The 17,460-nt window shown below is 44.5% G+C and overlaps 1 protein-coding gene and 1 long non-coding RNA gene across 2 annotated transcripts in view; one reads left to right on the top strand and one right to left on the bottom strand.

The window, feature by feature from the left end:
* Window positions 1-17,460, top strand: part of LOC137538914 (uncharacterized) — a 169,473-nt gene that overhangs the window by 21,013 nt on the left and 131,000 nt on the right. The gene's annotated exons all lie outside the window — the stretch shown is intronic.
* LOC137538611 (glucose-6-phosphate exchanger SLC37A2-like) overlaps window positions 11,534-17,460 on the bottom strand; it is a 115,083-nt gene continuing 109,156 nt past the window's right edge. Inside the window, exon 18 of the mRNA XM_068260890.1 lies at window positions 11,534-11,714. Within this exon, the coding sequence (XP_068116991.1) occupies window positions 11,534-11,714 (181 nt within the window). The remainder of the gene's footprint in view (window positions 11,715-17,460) is intronic.

Raw genomic sequence — 17,460 nt, 5'->3', positions numbered from 1 at the left:
AGTGAATGGCAGTGGCTTCGTCCAACTGCCAAATGTGCAGTGAGCAGGGAGGCTGGCCAGCATCTTTGTATAAATCTTTTTCAGGGAATGTCTTTATAAAGAATAAAGTCCATGCTGAGAATCCCCCATGAAGAAATGGACTAACCCAAAACCTGTCCGTAATGTCAGATTTCTACTACCTACTGTAAGTGACAGCAAGATAGGACAAGAGTAATTAATGGCTCATTTTACTCTGGAAGAAATGTACTTCTTATTTGTATGTTTTTTAAATTTTAAGATTTTCGAGTCAGTTTCTCTTTAAAGAGAACCTGAACTGAAAATAAAAAGTCAAAACATAAACACATCATACTTACCTCATGTGTAGTCTACTCATCAATCTCTTTCTCCTCAACTGCGTCCTGTTTGCCCACTGAGATCAATGGAATTCTCTGGCCATTTTGAAAATGGACATTACCCCATAACAGCTTCCTGGTCAGCACACTTTTAAACTGTAACATCGCTCATTCAACATAGACATTACCTTGCACATTCAGTTGTAACTGACAGCTGCTGATATATAACTGACAGCAACTGATATATTTCAGTTCTGACAAAATATTGTCGGAACTGGAAGGGATCACTGTAAGAAGATAACGGTGAGCTTCTGAGAGGAACTGACAGTGAGGTATGTATGTAATATTCATTTGCAGCTACATCATGCGTTCATTTTAAACAATTTTACTTAGTTCAGGTTCCCTTTAAGGTGAAAGCAACCTGTAGGCTGAAATGGTTAAAAAACAAGTGCCACATTTTCAACCAAATAACGATTTTTGTAAATAACTGCCGTATTTGAAATGTGCTTTGTGTGAAAACACAAAGATTTATAGGAAGTAATTTCTTCTCTCCTAATATTAGGCCTCCCATGATTCCAAGCAGTACTATTGACCCAGGAACCAGATAACTACAACCAATCAGAATCAGAACTGCTTTTATTCACCAAGTACGCCAAGTGGCGTACCTGGAATTACTTGTGGTACACATGGCAATAGCAAGTACAGTGTGACAGACATTACTTAACCATTTCCCATCCTACATACAGTATATTCACGTCATTGTAAGTGGCTCTTGAAAGCCACATGACGTGAATATAAGTAAGTCCCCTTTAATGAGCACAGTACGCGTGCTAGCACGCGTCTGGGCTCATTAACCCCCCTCCCTCTAACTACACTAATTAAGGATGCCCTCCCAGGGGTTCGATCCTCCAACCCCCTGCCCGATCCCCTGTTATTTAGTATTCCCCCTCCTCCCCCCATGCTGCGATCCTTCCCCCATGCTGCGAGGATTAGCATGTAAACAACATACCTCACCTCGTTCCAGCGCGACCAGTCTCCCCTCCGTGCATCTCCGCTGCCTGTGTCTTAATGCCGAACGGATCGGGTCCCGGCTTGATGACGTCATCAAGCCGGGACCCGATCCGTTCGGCATAATGACACAGGCAGCGGTGATGCACGGAGGGGAGGCTGATCGCGCTGGAACGAGGCAAGGTGAGCTGTTTACATGCCAATCCTCCATGCTGCTTGCTCGATCGCAGCATGGAGGTGAGGGGAGGGGGGCATAAAGGCTGGGGGCAATCTAAGGGGGAGAGGGGGTGGATCATTACGCACCTGGCCATCTATGGGGAGGGGGGCAAAGGGGCACACTCGGCTATCTATGGGGGCAAAGGGGCTCACCTGGCTATGTATGGGGGGGGGCAATGACAAAGGGACACATTGATTATCTATGGGGAGGGGGGGAGAATACATTGGCACACCTGGCGATCTATGGGGGGGGGGTCAAGGGGGCACATATATATCTTTTATACTGGGGGAGGGGCTGATAAAGGGCACATCTGGCTATAGTGAGGGGATAAAGGGGGACACCTGGCTATCCATGGGGGGGGGATAGAGGGTACATTTGATTACCTATTGGAGGAGAAGAACAAAGGGGCAAACCTGGCTATCAATGGGGGTAGGGGGACAAAGGGGCGAATCTGGCTAATAAAAGGTCACATCTGGGATTTTTATGGTGGAGGGGCTAATAAGGGGCACATCGGGCAATCTATAATGGGAAGGAAGATAAAGGGGCACACCTGGCTATCTATGGGGGGGTGGAGGGGAATAAAGATGCACACCTGGTTATCTATGGGGGGTGGAGGGTAATAAAGGGGCACATCTTGCTAACTACGGGGGTGGGGGCTAATAAATGGACTTAGCAGTTTAGATATGTATGCCGTGAGGGTATATTACTGTTATTTTGGCGTATACGGCTTGTAATCGCTAGTAAAGTGCAAAGCAAAAAAATGGAAAAAATACACCTTTATTGACAAATATTATATTGTCGCCATACATTGTACTAGGAAGATAATTTAAATGTTGAAATAAACAGGACATATGGACTAATAAAATTTGTGGGCTTGATCTACAGTAATACTTTTTATTTTTAAACGGTAATGCCTGAAAACTGAGAAATAATGACTTTTTTCATTTGTTTTCTCCTTATTCCCTTTAAAATGCATTCAAAGTAAAATAATACTTAGCAAAAAGTACCACCTAGAGAAAGCCTAATTGGTGGCAAAAAAAACAAGGTATAGATCATTTATTTGTGATAAGTACTGCTAAAGTTATGGGCTTATGAATGGGAGACCTGTGAAATGTAGAAAATTGCTTGGGTTTTTTAGGGGGAGAACCCCAGGGTAGGGAACTGGTTAAACATTACATTACTTATAGAACAGTGTTCTCCCCAGGCTCTTTTAGCTGGGTGCTCCTGCTCCACCCGGCTAGTTTTGGTGACCACCCGGCTATCATCGGCTCACCTCCTCCTATGATGTAAGCAGAGTTGCTCACAGAAGCACTGGCCCTACATTCTCATCTCGCCCCACCCGGCTACTTTTTCATGCCACCCGGCTACTATTTAAGCCACCCGGCTGGAAAAAAATTCCGTGGAGAACACTGTAGAATATTACATTATATTACACTAGCTGATGGCACAGCGTTGCCCGGGTATGTATTTGGCTGGTGTTGGCTCCGCCCACTTTTTCGAACCCTAACACACAATTACTTGATGACTAAGTTTGTGAGCTTTGCGGTCTTTGGCATCAATAATTTGCATTGAAGTGAAATAAATCTGCTGTTGGTGGCTCCACCCCTTTTCTGAATTTGAACCCCAGTCACCCAATGACCAACTGTACCAGGTTTGAGGCTTGTGCCATTAACAGTGCAAGAATGGCAGCAATTAAATATTACCCTTAAAAATCAATAGTTGAATTTTGATTGGCTTTTGTAGGCTCCACACACTTTTCTGAATATTAATCCCAGTCATCCAGTGACCAACTATGCTAAGTTTGAGAACCCTAAGTATGACAAAGTACCTCAATGCTGCAACCCAATCAACAGTAGCACCAGGGAGTCAACCAGTCGACAAGTTGTGTGATAAGTTTGAGAACCCTACCATTAACAGTCAGTTAACTGTCTCCCCTCTGGGTCTCTCTGTGTTCCCCCTCTGGGTCTCTTTCTGTGCCCGCTCTGTATTTCTCTGTGTCTACCCTCTGGGTCTCTCTTTTGTGCCCCCTCTGGGTCTCTCTCTGTGCCCCCTCCAGGTCTCTCTCTGTGCCCTCTCTGTGTCTCCTTTATGCCCGCTCTGTGTCTCTCTGTGCCCCCTCTATCTCTCTGTGTGCCCTCTCTGTGTCTCTCTGTGAGCCCACTCGTGTGTCTCTCTGTGTGCCCGCTTTGTGTCTTTCTCTCTGTGCCCGCTTTTTGCCTCTGTGTGCCCGCTCTGTATTTCTCTGTGCCCCCTCTGTTTCTTTCTGTGTGCCCACTCGATGTCTCTCTCTGTTGCTGCACTGTGTTTCTCTGTTCCCTCTTTGTGTCTCTATCTGTGCCCCAACTGTGTGTCCTCTGTGTCTCTCTCTGTGCTGGCTGTGTCTCTCCGTGCCCCCTCTGTGTCTCCTCTATGCCTGCTCTGTGTCTCCTCTGTGCCCACTCTGTCTCTCGGTGCCTACTCTGTGTCTCTCTGTGCCCACTCTATTTGTGTCTATCTGTGCCTGCTATGTGTCTCTTTGTGCATTCTCTGTCCCCCAAGCTTCGGCAGTGCTGAATGTACCTTCCAGCATGAGTCCAGCGATGCTTGTCTATCCACTTCACCTCCTGCAAGCTCTAATGCACAGCATACTTCCTGTATGTCATGGGACATACAGGAACCAGAAACAATGCCATGCACAAGAGCCGGCAGGCGTCAAGAGAGGATGGACGGCATTGGACTTGTGTCGGAAGGTATGTCCAACACTGCCGATGCTGCGGGCCGCACGTTCCAGGACATGGGGGAAGTTTGAAGCCTCTTCTTCAAACTTCTCACAAGCGGAAATGACGTAATTGTGGAAATCACAGCTTAGACAATTCCGAAATCACCTACATGGGAATCCCGATTTGGGTTCAAATTTGATATGTATTGTTCAGGCCCAGGGGCCCTCTTTTCAATATGGCAGGTCACATGATACACTGTTTAAGGCAAAACCCTAGGATAAAGATAACTAAAGATAGAGATAATTATTGGATTGCAACCATCCCTCATCCTCAGGACAAATTATCAGAATTTTTTTATCCCTTTGTAAACAGAGGATTAATCTGTTAGCTTCACTTCTGAAGAGAAAACTCATAGAAGAATTTCCACAGCCAGAACTCATACAGGGCCATTCTACAAACACACATCAAATAGTGGTCAATGGTGCCAGTATCAGCCATGGTGGAAATTTGATGCAGGTTTGGAGCGATTTTTTCCAGCCACACCAAGTCAGTCAACCACATGGCAGCGTCAGTTCCCATCAACAGCGACTAGAATGTCTGGTGGTGGATTATATGACATACAGAAGTCCTTTCACCATAGATATTGAAGATCCAATGGATTTCTGGGTGTCCAGGTTTGACCACTCTCAGGAGCTTGTAGATTTAGCACTGAAGGTTATGGGTCCACCATTTAGTGTACTTTCAGAGTGAGCCTTCAGTGCCACCAGTGGGGTGGTGACAGACAAGCACACAAGGGTATCAACAAAATCTGTTCACATTTATAAAATTAAATAAATCCTGGATTACTGAACAGTACAAACCTTTAACTGCAGATAGTAGGGACTAGCTGTGTAGCTTTCACTGCTGGACATTTTGATATTTTACAAATATATATTTGAGATCTCAAAATTACAGTGGTTTGCAAAAGTATTCAGTTTTCCACATTTCGTCATATTACTGCCACAAACATGAATCAATTTTATTCGAATTCCACATGAAAAACCAATACAAAGTGGTGTACACGTGAGAAGTGGAACGAAAATCATACATGATTCCAAACACTTTTTACAAATATATAACTGCGAAGTCGGTTGTGCGTAATTATTCAGCCACCAGAGTCAATACTTTGTAGAACCACCTTTTGCTGCAATTATTGTTTGATTCATGATTGTGGCAGTAATATAACAAAATGTGGAAAACTTCAAGGGGGCTGAATACTTTTGCAAACCACTGTAGCAGAAAATTATCCTGTGTTATCCCCAGAGGGTTAATGGGACCCTGAGCATTGTAGTAGAATAGAAAACTGAACTTACCTGGGGCTTCCTCCAGTCTACCGTAGCCCGCGAGGTCCCCGGCATCCTCCTGGCCCCGTCCGCAGTCCCACTGGCGGCTCCGGTAATGCGCGACTTCGGATGAAGTCACACTTTTTTGCACCCGCTGCATGCCCATCGCTTCATCACGCCAGCTGCTGTAAGAGTAAAGAGGCAGTCTTTAGAGAGCTGCGCATGTGCAGGACTCTTACAGCGGCCAGAATAACGGTGCGACGGGCATGCAGCGGGGGCGAGCACATGCCACTTCACCCGAAGTCGGCGCATTACCGGAGCTGCCATCGGGACCGCGGAAGGGGTCTGGAGGATGCCAGCAACCTCACATGCTACAGTGTGCTTGAGGAAGCCCCAGATAAGTCCAGTTTTGTTTTTTACTACACTGCTCAGGATAAAGGATGGTCACTGTATCCAAACCAATGTTCCTATCTGCCACTGGATTTTTTTTTATTCGTACACAGCCAGCTTCTCCTGACTTATGGTGGTGATGGTCACTCTGACTGTGCCACTACTCCCCCCGCCACTGTCATGGGATATGAACATTGCCTGCTACTCTGACTTATGGGGGTGATGGTCACTCTGAGCTGCTGCTCCCCCGCCACTGTCATGAGATATGAACATTGCCTGCTAGTCCTGACTTATGGGGGTGCTGGCCACTCTGACTGAGCTTCTGCTCCCCTGGCCACTGTTATGGGATATGAACACTATTTTTTGGGATAGGTACACTGCCTGCTGCTCCTGACTTATGGGGGCGATGGCCACCCTGACTGAGCTTCTGCGCCCCCCGCCACTGTCATGGGATATAAACACTGCCTGCTACTCCTGACTTATGGGGGTGATGGTAACCCTGACTGAGCCGCTGCTCCCCCCCCCATCACTGTCATTTTTTGCAATATGTACACTGCCTGCTACTCCTGATGTGCTCATCACTGATCAACGGCTACCTAGATTACATTTAAGGATTAAGGGATTAAACACAGAATTTTTACCGCACCTAGCAGATCTAAAACAATAATAAAATATTACCCAAGACATAAGGATATGCATTTCATTGTGGCATCACTAGATGTCAGTGTTGCACCATCAGCTATAAAGGTAATGCTCAATGTAATGCTAAATTCAATACAGTACTTATAACCAACATCAGGACAGCCTACATGCAACACACCTGAGTTTTCTTCTAGGTAATATTTTCACAACTTGTAAATAAAATGCCTTTTTGGTACTTTTTCCATTGCAAAATGTTAAAAGGTTAATTTAAATTGAAGATGAAAAATGATCTCCAACGAGAAAAGTCAGGAGAAAAAGTGAATTGCATATGGCCCGCTATATCTAGAGAGCTTACACTTTTTACATTATTGATGTATCTTTAGTAGGAGACGATGGAAAGAGGATTTGGGTGCACGTTTCAAATTTCATATATTTGTACATTTTTATTTATGCGTACTATTTTATTTATAGGTGGTTATAATTTTGTTTGTGTCTCTGAGTGGTTAGTTTTTGGGCTGGCCAGTGGGATGACCTGTCAGGTTTTTTGCTGCTGACTAGGTACGCTTGTTAAAGGGAGAGTGATCCCTGCAGCATGTATTACAACTTATATAACCTGTTAACTGCTGTTGAATGTACATTTGTATCGTGGGCAGGGCTGTGGAGAAGGACATAAATCAACTTTTCCATGCTTAATATATGTGACAGTTGATGGAGAGAGTGTCTGGTAAAGTGATCGATGGTGTGCATGCATGGCTTAAATTTCTGTGCACTGTACTGCCATTTTAAATCCACAATTCCACGATGTGGTGTTCACCTAGAGACAGGTGTTCAGGTGAGAAATAAAAGGCCAAGTAGTTCAGTGCAAAACTGTATTACTTAAGAAAACACATGGAGTGTTGGAATGAACAAGCAAAAAGTATATAAGATTTGTTCTAAAATGGTTTGCTTGTGGTTTCACTTGCTTTTTCTGGATTTGGGGCAAACAGTAATCTCTTTTTTTTATGTCAAAAAGTGATGCATGCATAGCGTTTGCGTTTGCATTTATCGTGATTAGCCAGCGACTGCGGTAAACGCCCACAAATCGCACAAGTGTGAATGGGCCTTAAAAAGTGTACCTCCAGACTAAAAATAGACTCGGCAGCACTGAAAAGGCCTGGTGTGTCTTTAACAGTTTCACCGCATCAGAACTTTGTTTCTCTTATACAAGCCTCATTTTTAGCTGCACAGAAGAAAACTGTCCGGGCATTTTTCCCCTGATGCTGTGCAAAGCATGATGGGATTTTTGATGTTGTTGCTCTCGTTCTGCTGTCTTGGTGCAAATTTTTTTTTTTTTACATTTTGAATTTGACATTTGAAGCCTAGCACATGCAGCTGGGAGGGGTGATCAGGACACAGGACAGTTGGAACTGTGTCTCATGCTCCTTGTCACCTCCTTTTAACCAAAAAGATGGCTGCCCCATGACAAAGATGGCAGCCCCCATGAATCACAAACATTTACCTGTTCTTTTAAAACAGGGTGGGTAAAAGATTATATTACCTATCTATTCTAATGAACATAACTAATGTAACTTAATGACAGTATGTTTGTTTAGTCTGAAGTCCCCCTTTAACACTAACATTCCTCCTTTCCTCTCCTAACATTAACTTTCCCTCTCTCCTCTTACTCTTTCCTTCCCCCTCATGGTTACTGCTAATGCTAAAGAAAGCTCCGTCCCTGCCGCTTTTATTGTGGATCCAATCGCTTGGCTTAATTATAGCCCCAGCGTAAAATGTAAAATCAGATACATGATGTTTGAGCAGTTAGCTATCTCTTAGCCAAGCACTGCTATCATGTGGCAAATCTCAGATCCCTGTCTCCCCATAGCTGAAAAGTTATAGGTTTGTTTCCTACAAAGGTGATTCTTACATTTAACAACTTTAATTAACTAGTTGCCCATTCAGGGGCAAAGTTTTTGTTTTCTTACAATTTTTTTGTCTGTAAATATTGTAAATAGCATGTACATCACAAACAAGGCACTTGTGTTGGTGAAACACAGACTTGCTTTGCACTGTTCTTATCACAGGAGGCAAAAACACCCTCTACAGATCTGCCTGTGTTTCATATACTAGTGAATTTTCCATGTTGATTGGCAGATTGCAACATGCATTTTATCACGGTCGGACGGGGATACTAAGGACCCACCAGGAAAGTTTCAGCCTGGGGCCCACATGCAGTGCTGGACAGGGGGCTTTTCTGGGAGCTGGGGTGGAGCTTTTGCTGGGTGTTAGGCTGGAGGCTTTACTGGACGATTTGCTGTGTGCTTGGCTGAGGGCTATGCTTTGCTGGGTGATTTACTGAGTGCTGGGCTGAGGGCTTTGCTGAGTGCTGGGCTGAGGGCTTTGCTGGGTGCTTTGCTGGGCCCTGGGCATTACTTTGCTAGGCACTTTGCTTTCTTTTGTGTGGGCTTTGCTGGGCGCTTGGCTGAGGGCTTTACTGTGCTGGGCGCTTTGCTTTGTTGCTTTGCTGGGCTGAGGGCTCTGATGGACCCTGGGCTTAGGGCTTTGCTGGGCGCTTTACTTTGCTGAGCCCTTTGCTTAGGGCTTTGCTGAGCTGGGCGCATTATTTGGTGGGCTGAGGGTTGCGCTTTGCTGGTGGCTGTGATTTGCTGGGGGCTTTGCTAAGCTGGGGGCTTTGCTAAGCTGGGCGCAATGTTTTGCTGAGCTTTGCTGGGCAATTAGCTGGGACCCTGGGGGCTTTGCTTTGCGGGGCAATGCTGCAGTGTGAATGCTCCCATAAGGAGACACTGCACTTGTGATTTGCCAATCACCGCCGATCAGCAATCACTCTGGAATCACCCGTGGTGTGAAACAGCCCTAAGTGCTGGTTTACACTAGATGCTTAAAATTATTCTGCAGCAGTGCATTGTGAAAAAGCTCTAAAATGCATAGATGTGAACTGAATTTTCTCCTAGTCCGGACATCAGTTGTCTGTTCAGTTATAATAGGGCTGTTTCCCACCGGCTGTGATTCTGCTGCGATCGCTGCGATCGTGCTACATGCAGCATTTCAGTAAACTATTCTCATTCCCTTAAAGAGACTCTGTAACAAAAATGTCATCTTTTTTTCTACTATCCTACAAGTACCTAAACCTATTCTAATGTGCTCTGGCTTACTGCAGCACTTTCTTCTATCACCATCTCTGTAATAAATCAACTTATCTCTCTCCTGTCGGATTTGTCGCCCTGTGTCTGGAAGGCTGTCAACTCTTCAGTGTTGTTGATCTGTTATGCACGCCCCCCCCCCCTCCAGGCCCCTCTATGCACACTCCTGTGTGTGTTATTCATATTAGGCAGCCTCTCTTCTCTCTCAGTGAGAGAAGAGAGCTTTACAAGCTGCATAAATCGTCCTCTGTTAGGCTGTGAAAGGAGCTGGGCTGTCACATGCTGAGGAATTACAGACACCGCAGAGCTGTCTGCAGGAAGAAACAATCAATCTGTCACTCTTCAGTGGATGATAGCTGCAGGGGGAAGAAGGAAAACACACAAATCATCTCTTGAGATTCAAAAGGAAGGCTGTATACAGCCTGCTTGTGTATGGATGTATTTTGTATGTGTGGACATACTGTACATCAACCTACTTCCGGTTTTGGTACCCATTTTATTTGTTTATAAACTGACTTTTAAAAACTGTTTTTGACTACTTTTAATGCGGCGGGGAGCGGCGAAATTGTGACAGAGGGGAATAGGAGATGTCCCCTAACGCACTGGTATGTTTACTTTTTAGTAATTATGTTATTATCTGTGCATTTTAAAGGGAAAAATGAGAAAAAAAAAGAAAAAATACACTATTTCTCCATTTCCATCCACTATAGTTTTCAAATAAACAATGTTACCATAGGTAAAACACACACATTGTATTTGCTAATTTGTCCTGGTTATCTCAACATTTAAATAATGTTCCTAGTACAATGTATGGCGAAAATATATTAGTTTCTGGTTTGTGTTTTTTGTTTTCTCATTGTACTCTATCAGTAATTAAAAGCCCTTTTCTTCATGATTAACAGTAATACACTCTCATGGCATACATATTTTAAAAGCTAAGTCCCTAGGGTAACTATGTATTCTCTTTTCAATGCTGTCACTTTTGTTGTTTTTACAAGTATTTATTTGGGGGTATAGAGTACATGAAAATAACAGTTTTATTGCTTTTCATTCAGTTTTCCGGTAAAAAAAATCACATGACTTATCCCTCAGTTGTCAAACACCACAAAATCTATTCTCTCACTTGTCACGGTTAAAATGATACCCTATATACATAATCAGATAGCTTATTGGGCATACAGCACACTGTTTACCACAAGTACGCCTATCTACTCCCCTGAGCCCCAGGTAAAGTTCTGTGGGGAGTAGATAAGCGTAGCAAGGGTTTCAAAGTGGTTAACTATACAGATTCTTTTTAATGAGAATCGCAAATACGATTTTCATTGTGAAACAACCCTTAGGGCCTGCGCCCACTAACGCAGTTGTGCACAGTTGTGTCCGCTTTTCAGAAACACATCACTGTTACAGATGCTGAAAAGCGGACACAACTGCACTCAACTGCGTTAGTGGGCTCAGGCCCTTAGTGTAAGCCAGCCCTTACTGTCAACAGTGTGTAACTGGTGAGCAGTGAGGAAGGGTATACAGCAAGGGGCTATTCAGTCAACATCAGTGAGGATACTGTCACAGGATCATTAATACAAGAGATGTGTTCATGTAAAAAGAAAATAATACTTTTATTTTTTTGTGAGAATCAGTGGAGTACTAATATACACTTAACTCTTAGTTTGCTACTAATTATCAATGCTCTATATACAGTGTAGCGCAAACATAACAAGTCACTATATACATCAAACTGCTATAAACTATCTACTGTACAGAGTTCAGGATCAACAGCACTATGTCACTACACAGAAGAGTAATGGGAATGGTAGGAAGTCTCTGGATGATTTAATTGTTTTTGTATCTTCTGTTGCAAGGTATACATCAATATCTTGTAGCAGCACAGGCCAACCAGTTGTAAGAACAACAGGGAAGTAAGCATGCCATAGAAGATGCCTCCTATCCATCGAAACCTAGAAATAGAACTAAAATAAAAATGTGTGTTATTCCAATGACCATCAGGTTTTGGGTAGAGAAAAAAACAATGCACTGATTTTAACAAGTATTTTTTTTTTTTACCTCAGTAGAGGGAAGCCTCTAGGTAGTCCAGAGGCTTCCCCGATCTTCGTACACCCCTCCGTTCCTGTACCCGGACACCTTGGAAATATTCAACAATACTGTTGAATATTGTACTTGCGGTCACGCTACCCTCCATGTAGGAGCGCGGCCACACTGCGCAAGCGCAAGGTACAGCCAGTGCAGTAACACAGAGCTGCTTGTGCACAGCTTTTCATTCCGTGCTACTGCGCAGGTGCAAACCCTACTGGTGCCTGTGGAGTGGGTACCAACTGACAGAGGAGGGGTCTAGGAAGATCGGTAAAACCTTTAGAGCATCCAGAGGCTTCCCTTTACTGACGTATTTCGTTTTTTTCTTTAATCACTTCGGATATGGTTTAAAGACCAAGAAAGAACTGCTTGGTACCGTTTATTGCAATCTGGGTAGACTTCACAAGCTTAGTGACATACAAGCAGCTAAAATAAAAAAAAAAACACCTTTGATTTGCACACTGTTCTCTAGAACAAAGACATTCTGTTGGGAACACAGAGATCGAGGTAGTCTTGGTTATCACATGACAGACTGAGCTTGGGATGCCAATTATTAGCTTTTCACAGGGCCCTCAACCCTCTTTCCGTACTTTCCTCTTTCTATTCTATCCTCTTTCTATTGTATCTTTTTTCTTCCTTCCTTTTTGATCTCTGAAATAGGTAAGCCCTGAGGTCTATGATGATAAAGAATATAGGATTAAGAGTGCTCTTCATGTCTGGTCCTCTGTTTACTTCTATGCATTGTTTTGTTAGTCACATTAGTGTATGTTACATAAAGTATATTGGGTATTATAAATCTTAAAATCTGTGACAGAACATAATTTTAGGTTCAACTTGTACTTGTTGCTATGTAGACTGCAGTTCATGCGGTAGTAGGTCATGAGTAACAGGGCCTGATGCAATTGTCAGACTCGCCAGCGTTAAACACTGGTGAGTCCGATAATCAGGCGATTACAATGCATTTAGTCCTAGGCAGGGTGTTAAAGAAACTTGCTTGGGCGATATTATCGCCCATCAAGTTCCTTACACCCTATCCTATTGCACTTTGCATTCCTCCGGGAAGCGATGCTTCCCGGCAGACATGAGCGTTAGCTTAGACCTGCAGAAAGCAGGTCTTAACATGCTAACGCATGTCATCGCCGCTGCATCTGGGGTCTCCTTTAATAAGGAGACCCCCAGAGATCCCCGCCGGCCGCCGCTAGTCTGTACAACCCCCCACGTGGCTGCAAAGATAATTGTAAGCAATTTCCCTCCCGCCGCTTTACACCCGTCGGCCGCCGCAAGTCCCCGCTGTGTAATTACAGTGTATGAGTTACTGTAATTACACTCGCTAATAACAGAGTCCCGGCAAAGCATCTTTGAATCAGCCACCGGGGCTCCCCATTGGTTCACAGTCTGGACCAATGAAAATGGCTCAGCCTTTGAACCAATGGGGAGCCCCGGCGGCTGATTCAAAGATGCTTTGCCGGGACTCTGTTATTAGCGAGTGTAATTACAGTATCTCATACACTGTAATTACACAGCAGGGACTTGTAGCGAGATGCGGCGGCCGGCGGGTGTAAAGCGGCGGGAGGGAAATTGCTTACAATTATCTTTGCAGCTACCTGGGGGGTTGTACAGACTAGCGGCGGCCGGCGGGGAGCTCTGGGGGTCTCCTTATTAAAGGAGACCCCCAGATGCAGCGGCGGATGTTCGGCAGGTTGTGCGCATGTTTGGGGAGCGAGGCCGTGGTGCTGATGGACAGCACCACAGGGTAAACCTCGCTCCCCATCGTCCGCTAATAGGGTGCATCGCTCAGGCTTTCGCCTGAGTAATGCTCCCTAACGATCGGCCATCGTACGAGTGAAACTGGCAATAGGATTTGCCGGTAATCCTCGTGCGATGGCAAGGTGATAAGTAGCTCGCATCTGCAAGCTACTTATGACCTGGAATAGCACCAGGCCCATAGAATGTTTGTTGTTCTAAACAACCGATCCTGTGCCATGGTGTAACTTATAATAAAAATGATTGGGAAAACAAACACTTTCATAAAAATACACTCACACTGTGCCCAATAAAAACAGGTTTTATATAAGAATTATAATCAACAAGATCAAACTTAAAGTAAACACAGCTGAGGCTCAGGTTCAAAATCAGATCTTACACTGAAGAGAGGCAAAGCCTCAAGATCCTATTGAGGCTTCCCTCAATGGTCTGAATGCCCCTGTTGCTGAGCAAGGCCCCCCTCCACATCGGGGCTGCACATCTCGTCTTTCTGTATCATAGCGTAGTAGCTCCGTGTGCACAGTAGCACAGAGCCCGCAGCTATGGCCCTACTGCGCATGGGCGGGTTTGTGCAGCTACTGCACGGCCACTATGCAGGAAGACAAGCTGCGTTGTTGCTAATCTTCAGGGAAGTGGGGGGACCACAGTAACGGGGGACATCAGACAAGCGAGGGAAGCCTCAATAGGATTCTGAGGCTTCCCTCTCTTTAGGTAAGTATCTAACTTTGTACTCGAGCTTCGGCTCAGGTACACTTTAAAGGGATACTTAAGTCAGGCAGAAAAAATGAGGTTAACTCACCAGGGGCTTCCCTCAGCCCCCTGCAGCTGATCGGTGCCCTCGCAGCCCCGCTCCGATGCTCCTGGACCCGCCGGCGACGACTTCCGGTTTCGCCGTCACCGGCCGACAGGCATGGGTGCTATTGTGGCTGGGAACGCGAAGAATCACTCGCGTTCCCAGCCACAATAGCACCCTCTATACTGCTATTGCGGCCTTCTTGCCGCAATAGCAGCATAGGGGGTGCTATTGTGGCTGGGAACGCGAAGAATCACTCGCGTTCCCATGCCTATCGGCCGGTGACGGCGTCGTCGCCGGCTGGTCCAGGAGCATCAGAGCGGGGCTGCGAGGGCACCGATCAGCTGCAGGGGGCTGAGGGAAGCCCCTGGTGAGTTAACCTCATTTTTTCTGCCTAACTTAAGTATCCCTTTAAGACCATATCTCCGTAAGATTGATGTATGATGCATATGCCAATATAAACAATGATTTCATAATTTCCTTTCTTTTCTAAATCATAAAACAAATGATCAATAAAATAAAAACTAGAAAGACAGATATAATTTTCCCATGGAAATATGAAATATTGATTTGCTGAGTATTACAGCTCCAGTACATTCTAAATAATACAGGATAACTGGATTACATTATGTTAATGCAAGTTAAGACATTAAGGGCTTGATTCACAAAGCGGTGCTAACCTACTTAGCACGTCTAAAGTCTTTAGACGTGCTAACCAGGGTGCTAAGTAGGTTAGCACCGGATTTCTCAATCAGATCGCGCGCAAAGTTTTGCACGCGCAAAGTCCTATGCGCGCGCTAAGTCCCATAGGCTTTAATTGGCACTTCGTGCGGAGCGCCCTGCGCTCTGTGCAGTGCGCGCGTAAAGTTTTGCACGCGAAAAGCTCGTTTAGAAGTGCTAAGGGGGTTTTCACAGGTGTGCTAACAGTTAGCACTGCTTTGTGAATCAAGCCCTAAATATGTAATAGATTATTCTATTGAGAATATTTTCATGTAGTAATAAATACTGTATATAAGCATACATTTCAAATACAAATGTGTCCTGTCTACCTGCTGTTATGGTCCAGGGGTTTTGGTGTGCACCACATCTGGCTGTGTTTGTAGCTGGGATGGTCACAGTGTTTTGAAATATAAGCTAATTTACTTTTATCACAGCAGTCTTTCGACTGTGTAACACGCACAAGCCTTCGTTTTACTAGACAGGTGAGTGCCACCACACTCCTGTCTTATTCTCTCTGGTGGGGCACTAGCAGCTGGAGGGGAATTAGAATTAGTAGTTGTGGGTGGCCAGTCAGCACCTCTGTTACTTTGGCCCTATGGGCTGCTGAGACTGCCCATGTTTACTGGTGTGCTAAGCTGCTACGGTGTGATTTCAGACTGCTCTTGAGTGACAAACTTGTTTGACCTTTTGACCACACTTTTGTATTGCCGCCTGTATCAACTTCGGCTTGCACTGACTATGCTCTTTTCTCATCCCTGCTTTAACCGCCTGACTGCCTGATCTCCTGTATATGAACCCTGGATGGCTCCTAACCCTCAGTACCTATCCCTTGGGTTGTTAGTCATCTGACCTCTTGTGTTTGGCCTAGTCCCTTGACTGTCTCTGTTTGGCTTTTACATGTTTTATTGGTTTCTTTTGCCTAAACTCTTATATCTTACATGATTAAATCAAATTCGAGCTATTGTAAACATTTTTTTAATAAGATACTTACCTAAAAAGAGGGAAGCCGCTGGATGATCCACATGCTTCCCATGTCCTCCATGACCCCACTGCCTCTGGCCAGTACACTATTCTAAATTGCAGCCTTGTTTCCCTTCAGGTATAAGGGCGGCCATCTTACGTGAGCATGAGTAAAGCGGTGTCTGTGCAGCAGCATGAAGCCCATTCTTCTTTTACTCGCTTTTAGTCTCTCTCCCTTAGTATCAGTCTCTCTCCTTCACTCCAGTGAAAAAAATCAAAAAACATTGGTGTCTGCTACAACAGATACAAAACTTTTATTTAACAATATGTACAACCATAGAAAATCCCCTTATTCCCTTTACAAAAAAAAGTAACACACAGTCATGTATCAAAAGACATCAGCTGATGACAATTGAAAAAAATCATACAAGCAGCCAATCACCCACTCATTAGTTTATCTCTGAATAAAGCAAGCACAGTTCTGTGAAGTGTTTGAAAGCCGTGCATTCGTTAGTACAGCTACTTGCATCTGTTCCAAATTCCCTGCTAGTCCTGCGCGAAGCAGAATGTTAGTTGGCAGAGTGTAGAAAAAATCAGCTGCATGTGGAAGCACACTATCCAAAAAATGGCCTGATCACTAGGGGGTATAAACCTGTGGTCCTCAAGAGGTTAAGAACTGTGGCCCAATTCACGGAGCTTTATCAAACACTTTATCAAACGTTTGATAATTTACCTCATGGGTAAAATCTCATTTTGAATTCACTAAGGTGTTATATATTTATTGAACGTTTTATCGGTAAAACATTCGATAAATATATAACACCTTAGTGAATTCAAAATTAAGTTTTACCCATGAAGTAAAGTATCAAACTTTTGATAAAGTGTTTGATAAAGCTCCGTGAATTGAGGCCTGTGTCTGAGAATGATCTTAAAGGAAAGAATAACTTTACCCACCCATAAAGAAAAAGATGCTCACCTAAGAAGAGGGAAGGTTCTGGATCCTATAGAGCCTTCCTGATCCGCTCGTTCCATCGCCAGGCCCCCATTAAAATGATCCGACTATAATGTCGGATCTGAGTTTAATGTCACGGCCTGTTCAAATTTCCTGCTGGCTGCAACTTCAGCCGTCTCCTTGGAAGGCTTCTTGTGTGTCCAAGTACTTCCGAAGATGAGTGACTGTGCATGTCCGAGTCTTGATTACTTCCTAACCCTTCTGAGGAGACCTGAAGGCTTGCAGGTGGGAGATTTGAACGGGGGCCCAGTGGTGGAACAAGGAGACTGGGAGAGGACTGGGAAGGCTTTATAGGATCGTTTGGTATTCGTAGACGGGTATGTAACATTATTTTTTAGGTGGGTACAGTTATTCTTTATTCTTGCAGGATTTACCA

Source organism: Hyperolius riggenbachi, chromosome 11 (assembly GCF_040937935.1).
Source record: "Hyperolius riggenbachi isolate aHypRig1 chromosome 11, aHypRig1.pri, whole genome shotgun sequence".
Lineage (NCBI taxonomy): Eukaryota > Metazoa > Chordata > Amphibia > Anura > Hyperoliidae > Hyperolius > Hyperolius riggenbachi.
The sequence above is the reverse complement of the archived record's forward strand: the minus strand, read 5'-3'. Positions and strand labels throughout refer to the sequence as shown.